The 12,094-nt window shown below is 37.2% G+C and overlaps 1 protein-coding gene across 1 annotated transcript in view; it reads right to left on the bottom strand.

The window, feature by feature from the left end:
• Window positions 1-12,094, bottom strand: part of DDX10 (DEAD-box helicase 10) — a 311,460-nt gene that overhangs the window by 24,508 nt on the left and 274,858 nt on the right. Inside the window, exon 17 of the mRNA XM_004016001.6 lies at window positions 6,679-6,815. Coding sequence (XP_004016050.2) covers window positions 6,679-6,815 — 137 coding nt within the window. The remainder of the gene's footprint in view (window positions 1-6,678; window positions 6,816-12,094) is intronic.

Below are 12,094 nucleotides of genomic sequence, written 5' to 3'. Positions count from 1 at the left end.
AGTGGTTCAAGTAAGTGAAAACTATAGCCAATCCTATTTAACAATCACCTAGACACTGAGTAAGAAAAAAAATCCCTTCAAAAATCATCCTCTATATTTAGCACTTATGATTCCACCAATTTATATAAAATACATAATGTGCAACACCCAGCCCCAACTAAAACCAGTTAAGAAAGGAAAATGCTTTCTGGGAATTTTCCTTCTCCCCAAATTTATCTTTGATGTATACATATTTCTTTTCCAGGTAAAACAGTCTCCCACATATAAAGAAAGCTGACTGTAAAGTCTTGGAAGGGTATTTGCTGGGCAAAATTTACTCAAGAGTTATCACAGAACAACAGTAAGAGAAACCACACAGATTAAAGTAGTACATCTCCTTCAAGTAAGAGAAAACTTTTAAAGATGGGCAAGTTCACTCAGAAAGCTAGCATAAAACAGATTTTTAAAACAAAACAAAACCCCCAACAAATGGGGAAAAAAAAAAAAAACAGACAAAAATCCTTGATCAGCCTTTTCATTTAGAGCTGTGTCAGACTAAGGAAAAAGAATAGCTAATTATATTAGATGTGAAAATTTACCTTGTACAAGCAAAGGTATCAATCCATATAAAGGTTTTTATATCTAAATTATGCCAACAGTCTCACTAGAAATTACACATGTGAGAGATCTTAGACCACCTAAAATAATCTACCAAATACCCTACCACATAACAATATAAAGCAATCTGCCTTAGCCAGAGACTGGTCTGTGAAGAAAACAGTGACACAATGCAGTCTAATCACACACTTTTTCGGTTTCCCTTTTTTGTTTGAAAAATGTGAAGATTATAAATATTAAAAACTTAATTTGACTGGATAATGAATATCTGGAACATCCAGCTGCTTCCTTTCCTTAGTATTCAATACTTTACAAATTTTCACATCATTAGCAATCCACATGAAGATGGCCATAAACCAAACATGATTAATGCTACAAGATATACAAAAATTAATCTTATATTACATGCTCAGAACCAAATTTCTCTCAGCTTGTGAGGCACAGTTAAAAGGAACAAGTTTATTAACAGAAGAGTTTAACTGGAATATGGTTAAAGTTACTTGTCTCACTTCAAAGGCCATACTCTTTTAGTTCAGTTCAGTCACTCAGTCGTGTCCAACTCTTTGCGACCCCATGGACTGTAGCACGCCAGGCCTCCCTGTCCATCACCAACTCCTGGAGTTTACCCAAACTCATGTCCATTGAATCGGTGATGCCATCCAACCATCTCACCCTCTGTCGTCCCCTTCTCCTCTCGCCCTCATCTTTCCACGCATCAGGGTCTTTTCAAAAGAGTCAGCTCTTCGCATCAGGTGGCCAAAGTATTGGAGTTTCAGCTTCAACATCAGTCCTTCCAATGAACACCTAGGACTGATCTCCTTTAGGATGGGCTGGTTGGATCTCCTTACAGTCCAAGAGACTCTCAAGAGTCTTCTCCAACACCACAGTTCAAAAGTATTAATTCTTCTGTGCTCAGCTTTCTTTATAAGGCAATTTACCCTTCTCCCTGCTCTTATATAACTTAAACTCAATTCAGGTTTGGCTGAGCCATCACGCCCTTCAGGAAGCTGTTTCTAGTTTGCCAAGCCCAAGACTTAGGCACATCATTTTCAGGCTTACCTACTCCTTTCCTCATCACCTCTGCCAGTGCACAAATCACAGTACTTAACCAACATGCTGGTTTGTAATTGCTTGCTTATCCATCTGAATTAAAAGCTCTGTCAAAGCTCAGAAGGTATTTTTTCTGCTTAATGTTTTATCCTCTGTACCTATACTATGCCTGGCACAGGATAGGTACAAAAAAAATTCTCAGTTGAAAGAATGGATGGAGGAAATGTGACAAGAAGCCAGAGATTACAGATCAAGAAGATATTTTTAACTCTTAAGCAATCAGGATGTGATTTAAATAAAGCAGAAAGTTCTTTCTGCAGCTCTTAGCATCACATATAGAAGTTTGTCAAAATGTTTATTGTTAAAGCAGTATAACTCTATGGACTATTTTGAAGATTAAAAAAATGAAAAATCATTTATAAGTACAAAGATAATTGCATGCAATATTTGAGGTCTTATGTCCTCAAAAAGTATAAAAAGTCTATATCAAAACTCACTGGAGATAAGAATACATGATTCCATATAATTCCCAGAAGACCAATGAATTCTCTGATGTCACAAAGTCCACAGCAACAAAGAGCCAGGTTTTCTACCAAACTGTTCTATTTTTAATAACAATAACAACAAGAAATCCTAACATTTTATACTAATTCTACCTATGCTAATTTCATAGAAGGAATCAGAAATGAAAGCCACAGAGTAAAACACAGCCTAGACCAACTGTAAGATGGAAGAAGATAAGAAAAGAAACCAGAGAACATCAAAGCACGCTCTCTCTTCCTTACCTAGTTTTAAAAACAACACACAAAAGTTTAGAGCTGCCAATGGAGTTCAGGCATCTGTTACTGACTAACCAGCTGACATTCTTCTATACAACGGGTAGATTACCCACTCCCTGTATTTCATAGCTCTGTTTCTGTGGATAAATGGAGCTATTAACAGCAGCATTTATTTTTAAAATCCCTTAAAAGGAACTAACAGTCATATAATTGACCATACTATAAGCAAGACACCTTTTTGTCATGCGAATTTAAAGGAGTTGATTCATATATCAGAATCTCTTTTGAATTTCAGTGATAGAATTGACAATTCTGATAATTCTAGAGAGGGTTAAGGAGGGTTTAAATTCTACTGTGGCTAAATACCAAGCTGAGAAGGACAGACATACAAACTCTTTAAAATTCTATCAGATCTTCCTGAAGAGGAATTATTGATCCCAAGGTCAGTTGTCCTCCACTAAATCTGGCTCTCCTTTGCCTGTTTCCTACAAGTGTCTTTCCATGTAGAGAGGCCAAATCGTTACTTGAGCTGAATATCTATGGGTGTCACCAAAGTGAAGGTAAAAGAAATACACAAAGGGAACTTTCAAAGAAATTAGTTTGTACTATTTAGTTTGGGACTAAAAGCCACTTTCTAACTGGTATATCCAGTCCCATACAAACTCGTATCTGAAAGTGATAATTAATATCTGGAGAACAGTGGCAGTGAGGGTGACCAAGAGGCGGGAACACTAGCTGTTGCTGCAATTATTGAGTAGAAGCTAGAAACTGTGAACCAAATAAACCCAGTGAACAGCCAGGAGGATGGTCTAAAGCTAACGTCACAAAATCTTAGCATTTAGTCATATTCACGAGAGGCAGAGAAACAAAGATGTAGCAAAACTGAGCAATACAGGGAGACTGTATTGGTGCTGTCATTACGCGCAGCCGAAGCAATTACTAGTGTCAAAATTCTAGTGTACGGTGAATTTACTTGTGAATACCTTCTCTTATTTAAAACAATGTGGTTTTAACTTACATGTATCTTTATTCATTGCCACTAAAGTAATTTCAAGAGAGAAGAGAAAATGAGAGTATAAGTTTCACATATGGACTTACTTACAAATTACCCTAAACCTTGCCCTCTAGACTAGGAATGGAAAACAGGTTTTATCTTGTATACTGATCCCAACTGATTGATAGCCCTGTCTGACAAGGACTGCTAGGGCTAAATGGACAGAATACAAAGCCTACCTTGGATGAGGGATTGGGCAATTAAGGCACTAGTAATACGTTCTGCCATTGTGGGGTTTAGTCCAGTAGTTGTCCAAATGTGAGAGAATTTCCTCCTCAAAGGATATCTGGCAATGTCTGAAAATAATTCTTATCTCAACTGAGGAGGTGCTAGTGGTAGAGGATGATGCTAAACAGTCTACAGCCACCCCAAACCCCTCAAAACAAAGAATCATCTGGGCCACAATGTCAGTAGTGCTAAGGCTGGGAAACCATGGTCCAGTCAAATCCATCCTATGATTAGTCCATGGATCAGATCGTCAGTCAAATAACATTACATTTGTCTCAATATAGTTTTCCTGAGCTATCTCTCCTAATGCTTGAGTAATTCTATATAAGCCGATGGGAGTCTTAGAAACAAGGAATCAATTTGATTCAGGCAGATCACACTGATCTGTCCTTAACTTGTACTATGATCACAGACAAATTATTTTATCCTTTGAAAGCTTGTTTTTTTTCATCTGAGAGGAAGAGGTTGGACTAGACAATTACTGTGCTCATACAAAAGATGAAACTGCTAGGAAGCCCCTAAATGCACTAATGGAATAAAGCCCTTGTCAATATTCTTTTCAACAAAAGATAATTTCTCTTTGGCCTAAAACCAACGTTTTCAATTCCTTTCAATCTCTGCTAGTGTAGTTACCAGTTATGCCGGCACTTAAAACTATTTTAATTTTTACATAATGCTTAAATATTTCCAATCTGGGGCTTTCCTGGTGGTGCAGTGGTAAAGAATCCACCTGCCAACGCAGGAGATATGAGTTTGATCCCTGATCCAAGACGATCCTACACACCATGAACCAACTAAACCTGTGTACCACAACTAGTTCTCTAAAGCCCAGGAACCACACTGTTGAATCCTGTGCACCCTAGAGCCTATACTCCACAACAAGGGAAGCCACCACCGTGAGAAACCCATGCACTGCAATGAAGAGTAGCTCCTGCTCATGGCGACTAGAGAAAAGCCCGCACAGCAGTGAAGACTGAGCACAGCCAAAAATAAACACATACAATAATAAAAAATATTTCCCATCTAAACCTTTGCCACTGAATTAGACGCTCTGGCATCTCTCAAGGTATTTCTACTGTCTTTGTCCATCATTATTACACTATCTGAACTTGGCTTCTTCCAGTTCTCCAACAACATATTCTGTCGTTTGTCTCATTTAAGTTATATGGGCTGCCGTCTAAGGGGTCACACAGAGTTGGATACGACTGAAGCGACTTAGCAGCAGCAGTACAGTTGCTTATCATTATACTTCTCTCTTTTACTCTATAAATCTCCTTCCTCAATTAATTAATCAATGAAACTATTTCAGGGCCTTTCTCTGTGCCTATTACATTAATGTTGGAGAGATGAGTAAAGGCTGGAGCTGAATGTGTTGATATAAAAACAGTTTCTGGCTACAGAGCATTTACAGGCTAATTAAAAGGATGAAACATGTGAAACTATTAGAGAAGAAGTCATATTAACTAGGAGGTAGCAGAGAAATGTCACTAAGAGGGTAAGAAATGCCAAAAGAATGAAACGAAATGTCTGCTGTCTGAAGATTAAGGACAACTCAGAAGCTACCAAAAATGTTAGAAAAAAATCCTTACAAATCAGATACAGAAGGATTGCTGTCATCTTACCAATGACTTCAAAAGTTGGCCCTATGTTTTCAAGTTATGTTAGAGAGATATGGAAAACATCGCCAAATAACAAACTATAAGAACCAATTAAACTTCCCTTCAGAGAGAAAAATTACACAGAGCATTTGGAAGTTACTGATATAAAGTCATGTGTGTTAAAACCCCACCTATCGAAATGGAGATCCCAGAAATTACTCTGAAAGAGGGGTATTTATATAAGAATAAAAAGGGCAACAAATTTAACCATACTGATAGCTCATCAAGGTCTGGACATGTGTACCAAGAAACTCTGAAGCAGAATACAGGTATTTACTCTTAGAGGTCAATTTCTAAAGATTAACATTATGCTCTGGACCTAAATTATTTAACCCTTATAATTTACATATTTTTTCTAAATCCTAACAAACTGTTTTCACCTGTGATGCTTCTTGGGTTAGGAATGCTATTATATCCATAACCTAGTGGTCCAACAGTAAAAAATCTCAAGTTTCTGGCATCACATGGGAAGACTATGTTTTGGATGGGTCATTTTCACTATTATAAAATAATTCTATGTCTAGATAAGCACAAGATTAAAATAAAGAGTAAATGAAATGATCTCACCATAGCATTTCCCTAAGGGGATAATCTTTTTGAGACCTCTTCATAATGCTTAAAGCCAGATTATAGCTCTCTGGGGCCTATTTTTTTCAACTCCAACCTTTCAGACTAGCACTTGAGGGGTTCAAACCAGTTTCCTCTCCCCTTCAATCACATTAACTTCATCCAGCATTAGTATCCTCCTTGTGCCTAAATAGGCTCATTGATTTAGAATGTCCATGCAGCTCAATATTCTCAAGTTTTAAATCAACAGAATTTCAATATAACCTAATACATCGTACTCTGAAAACAAGTGCTGAGCAGGTCATTCAATTCATTCCATTTCTGCTATTGGCATGGCAACAAATAAGTAAACATTTGAGAGAGGGCTATTTACATATGAGTTTTCCATTATTTTATGTGTTTCTTACTTTTATATCAAAGAATGTTATTTAAAAATTCAGAGATAATTTTTAACAATAATCTCATCAGTACATCAAAATAAAATCTTATCTCTGTTTGCAATAAATATATCCTAGTGGATCAAATACTTAAGCATAAAGATTCAAAAAGAGAGAGAAGAAAAGAATAGAACAAAAAAAGATACAACTCTTTATCACCCATATATCTGTTAAACAGGTATTACAGGAACAGTAGAAGGGCCTCTAAAACAATGAGAAGAGCATGAGATGTTTGTCTCCATACATCTTTTGAATTTATTAAAAGGAGAAGATTCCTATTCTTAATGCTACCAACAGTAAAAACATACCTGATTTTATTTTCCATATCTTCACTATCTGACTCTTCAGAGCTTCTGTACTTATCTGGATCTGGAAGTGTGCTTGGATCAAATCCATCATTATCATCATCGCTCCAATCCAAAAAGGCTTCCTCTTCATCTCTAGCCTAAGAGAACACAAGGAAAACTGTGGTTTAAGAAAACAGCTGATAAATAATCAGGTCTTATTTCTAGCCCCAAATAAATACCGCTAATTGAGATCTTCAAATTAGAAGTCTTCTATTCTCGTGAAGGCCTCTACATGACTTTCAGAACCATAATCATTTGCATTGAGGGAAAAAACCCACACCATTTCAAAAGTAAAACAAAATATAGTTCAAAAAGTAAATCATTATTAAGTCCCTTATATGCAATATAGAAAAAATTTGACAGTTTAATTACTTCCAAGTTACTCAACTAATCAAAGAAATAAAAGTATAAAATAAATCTGTTTTAGTGCTCCTGTTCACTATGCAAATTTTAAGGCTACCAAAAATATTAGGTAAAGATATAAAAAGCCAAATGAAAGCATACAGGAACATTTGCGTGATAATTTTATAACCACAATAAGCCTGAAAATGACAATCAAATCTTTACAAGCTCATTAATAGTAAGGGACCTTCTAAATTCAAAGTAAGTATACAAAGTCACTAAGAACGATGAAAAAAAATAGGATGAATACCAAGATACAGAAAGTTGAAACTATCCAAGTTTCATAGTTTCATGTAAGTAGGTAGGTAGGTAGGATTTTTTTACTTTGTTCTGCAATGGTTTATTTTTGTCAAAGACCAAAGTAATGCAAAATTAAAATAAATTTACTACACATTTTATGTAATGAACATCCCTTATAACAAATTTATCTTTGGTGGATTGGTTTTGTCACCTGGTAGATAAGAAATACAAACAAACATTGTCACGTGCATTTAACAGATTATAAGCAGTAAGCAGGACTAAAAAACAATTCTGGATGAATTTCTCTTAGTGGATACACTTTATAAATTTTCTTCATACCATATGATTCAATGATTCTTTGATTTCAAATGTTTACTGTCATTCAAATGAAACTAAATAACAACTCAGAATATCACAGCTATTGACTGTGTAGGCCTCTACTGAAGCCTGAAGTCTGCTAACCCTTTTTGAACAGCTTTCCCTTGATAACCTCTAAACATAACAAAAGGTGGTAGAAGTAAAGAAAATAAGGATTAGTCACCACTGCAAAAGTTCCTTATTGCTTTCCTGGTAAAATTTCCTGCTAAAAATAAAGGGTCTGGAAACAAGTATCAAAAGGGAAAAAGAAAAGGCTGCCCTTAGAGGCAGTAAGCAGGACACTCAACAAAATACTACTATATGGTCCACTTGAAAATAATCAAGGATATCAACAAAAATTGAATGTCATCATGTACTGAAGAACACTAATCTCCCAAGTTACAAGATATTCCAATTTTCCAGTCTGATGCTCTCAAAGGAATCTGCTATCTAAAAGGTGCAGATAGAGAATTACCAAAGTTTTGTGTTGGCCAAAAAATTGGTTTGGGTTTTCTGAACAAACTATTTGGTCATCCCAATAAATCTTAAGCTTTTTTGGTCCAAAGAGCTTGTGTTAATGTGGATTATATCTAATACCATTTACTGTATGAGAAGTTTAAACTCAGAATTTTAAAAAATTCATTAACTTAAAAGCAATAATAATAAACTCTGTATCACTGTATATTAACATATGTTAACACAGCGTTTTATGAAAATAGCTACAAATTCCTAAACAAAAGAACTATGTTTTACATTTTAAACAAATCTCTTAATGTCTGGCTCAGAAGAAGGTATTGGATTCTTATATCTGCTTTTGCATTCAATATGTTGTTCTGGTTGAAATATATGCAGAAAATCCAGTCTCTCAGAGATGGGAAGGGGAAAATTCATTTAATAGCCTTTTTAAAAGACAGAGTTCCAGAAAAACATCTATTTCTGCTTTATTGACTATGCCAAAGCCTTTCACTGTGTGGATCACAATAAACTGTGGACAATTCTGAAAGAGATGGGAATACCAGACCACCTGACCTGCCTCTTGAGAAACCTGTATGCAGGTCAGGAAGCAACAGTTAGAACTGGACATGGAACAACAGACTGGTTCCAAATAGGAAAAGAGTACGTTAAGGCTGTATACTGTCACTCTGCTTATTTAACATATGCAGAGTACATCATGAGAAACGCTGGGCTGGAAGAAGCACAAGCTGGAATGAAGATTGCTGGGAGAAATATCTAACCTCAGATATGCAGATGACACCACCCTTATGGCAGAAAGTGAAGAGGAACTAATATATAAACAGCGTTTACCTCTCTCAGGACGCTTCCATGAGAGACAGCACAGATACTATGACACATCTATCCCTTGCAGATGGCTGTGACATGTCAGTCTGTTGGAACATCTCAGCTGGAAACCCATTGCTCTAAGTAAAAGGGAAGTATTACAGGATCCTTAAATACTCAAATACAGGAGACTAAAATTGGTACCTTATAGATGCTGCACTCTGGCAGCAATGGGAGGGGAGGGTGGAGGGTATCAGATCTGAAGGTAGGATATCAGCTTAAAACTACCGATACAATAATCCAGGTAAGGCAAGGGATTCAGTGAAGGAAGTGGCAGTGGAGATGGAGGTGGGCAATAGGTATGAAAGATGTTAAGAAGGGAGAACCAACTAGACTCTGTGGACCACATGGGTATATATAATACATTTCAGAGAATCAAAAAAGAAAAATACGTTCATAAGCATAGTTGTACATGTTAAGTATGATCTAAGAAAGTTTAGTAAATATTATCAAGATGCTTTACAAAAAATGTCTTCCTTCAACAAGATTTTATTAAGGAGACACAGTACAGATATACTGTTAGGTACTGGGGATGTAGCAGTGAATAAGACAAGGTCTCTGCCCTGATGAATAAAATAGCTGTTATAAGATAGTTATCCACACAAACACTAAACTGAAAGCCACATTCTTCTATTTCTGGGAAGCATCTCATCAACAATGAATTTACTTCAGAGAGGGCAATGGCACCCCACTCCAGTACTCTTGCCTGGAAAGTCCCATGGGCGGAGGAGCCTGGGAGGCTGCAGTCCATGGGGTCGCGAAGAGTCGGACACGACTGAGTGACTTCACTTTCACTTTTCACTTTCATGCATTGGAGAAGGAAATGGCAACCCACTCCAGTGTTCTTGCCTGGAGAATCCCAGGGACGGGGAAGCCTGGTGGGCTGCCGTCTATGGGGTCTCACAGAGTCGGACACGACTGAAGAGACTTAGCAGCAGCCCTGCTAAATGTTTAACAACTGGCAGAACGCAACCTGGGATCTGGGCTGTCAACATGCCTCTCTCTCTTCAGGTACTGCCAGGTTGGAAGCTGCAACAATTCCTCCCCCGCTGACTAATCACTCCCATCTCTCTTCTCCCTCCCAGCTCAAAATGAAACAAGAAGCCCTACAGTTACACCCACATCCCATATTCCTCTTTTAAGGCTGAGAAATTAATATAGTTCATACACACAAAGAGATCAGGGGCACCTCTATGAACTGACTGTTCCTGAAATAAGGAATCAATTTTAAGCAGGATGAAAATATCCAAAAAAGAAATGTAATCCAACTAGCTTTTATTTTGCTTTCAGTTGTGATGAGAAGAAGAAATATAGATCAGAAGTCGCATTCCCCTACAAATTTATGAAGTGCTCTGACATATATTACCTTACTTCATCTCCAAACTCTATGAAGTAGGAAGAAAAAGAATTATTGTTCTCATTTTCAAAATTAAGAAAATGTGATTCAGATGATTAAACAGCTTAACCAAGGTCACACAAATATGTACATATGCTAGGTCCTCTCCTACATCACCTGAATCTCAACTTTCACCAATAAAGCTTTGAATCTACCACTTGTATAATTATTTCTTCAGAAATAAGAATATTTTATAAGCTTCAAAAGACATATAAGCTTTCTGTGTCATCTTGTATGTGACCATCTCCACTCTTACTACCCTTGTCCCATATCGTTCCTCTCTGTTCTGTGGAACGTTGCAACCAGCCTTCTAATCAGTCTCCCTGTAACCCTTCTTCATCTAACCACTCCAATTCTGTGTTGTCATTTGCTGTTGCTGTTCAGTCAGCCATGTTCAACTCTTTGTGACCCCATGTACTGCAGTGCATAAAACTTCTGTTAACTATTTCCCAGAGTTTGCTCAAACTCATGTCCATTGAGTCGATGATGCCATCCAACCATCTCATCCTCTGTCATCCCCTTCTCCTCCTGCCTTCAATATTTCCCAGCATCAGGGTCTTTTCCAATGACTCAGCTCTTTGCATCAGGTGGTCAAACTATTGGAGCTTCAGCTTCAGCATTGGTCCTTCCAATGAATATTCAGGGTTCATTTCCTTTAGGACTGACAGGTATCCCTGTTGTCCAAGGGACTCTCAAGAGTCTTCTCAGCACCACAGTTCAAAAGCATTAATTCTTCAGTGCTCAGTCCTCTTTACAGTCCAATTTCTCACATCGTACATGACTATTAGAAAAACCATAGCTTTGACTATACAGACCTTTGTCAGCAAAGAATACACGGTCTAGGTCCGTCATAGCTTTTCTTCCAAGGAGCAAGCATCTTTTACTTTCATGGCTGCAGTCCCTGTCTGCAGTGATTTTAGAGCCCAAGAAAATGAAGTCTGTCACTGTTTCAAGTTTTTTCCCATCTATTTGCCATGAACTGATGGGATTGGATACTATGCTTTCTTAAGTGAACAATGCAAAGAAAGAGGAAAAAAAATAGAATGGGAAAGACTAGAGATCTCTTCAAGAAAATCAGGGATATCAAGGGAACATTTCATGCAAAGATGGGCACAATAAAGGACAGAAATGTTATGGACCTAACAGAAACAGAAGATATTAAGAAGAGGTGGCAAGAATATACAGAAGAGCTGTACATAAAAGGTCTTAATGACCTGGATAACCACGATAGTGTGATCACTCACCTAGAGCCAGACATCCTAGACTGTCAAGTCAAGTGCTGTCTTTAGAATTTTTTTAAAAAGAAGTTTCAAAGCTGATCTTGTCTATCATCTGCTTACAACCTTTGAAGCCACACTTTCAGAACCTGGAACAAGTCAAGACCTGTCCCACCTGAGAATCTGCATACTTGCTATTTCTCTACTAGAATTTTCTTCTACTTCCTTTTGTCTGGTTTGTAGTGTTTTCTGACCCCAAACATGTGGTTTCTTTTCAATACTAAATCTTCATTGTCAAATGAGTGTCTATCAATTCAACTAAATTCTGATAGTATGCAGAGTTAGCACAGATCCCATGGGTAAAGGGCTCAGTCCCACAAGACTCCATACTTCAGATGCCAGCTGCAAAACGCAGTCACCAAGCAAC

This window comes from Ovis aries, chromosome 15 (assembly GCF_016772045.2).
Source record: "Ovis aries strain OAR_USU_Benz2616 breed Rambouillet chromosome 15, ARS-UI_Ramb_v3.0, whole genome shotgun sequence".
In the NCBI taxonomy this organism is placed as follows: Eukaryota; Metazoa; Chordata; class Mammalia; order Artiodactyla; family Bovidae; genus Ovis; species Ovis aries.
Note: the sequence above shows the minus strand (reverse complement) of the source record. Positions and strands in the feature narration are given on the sequence as shown.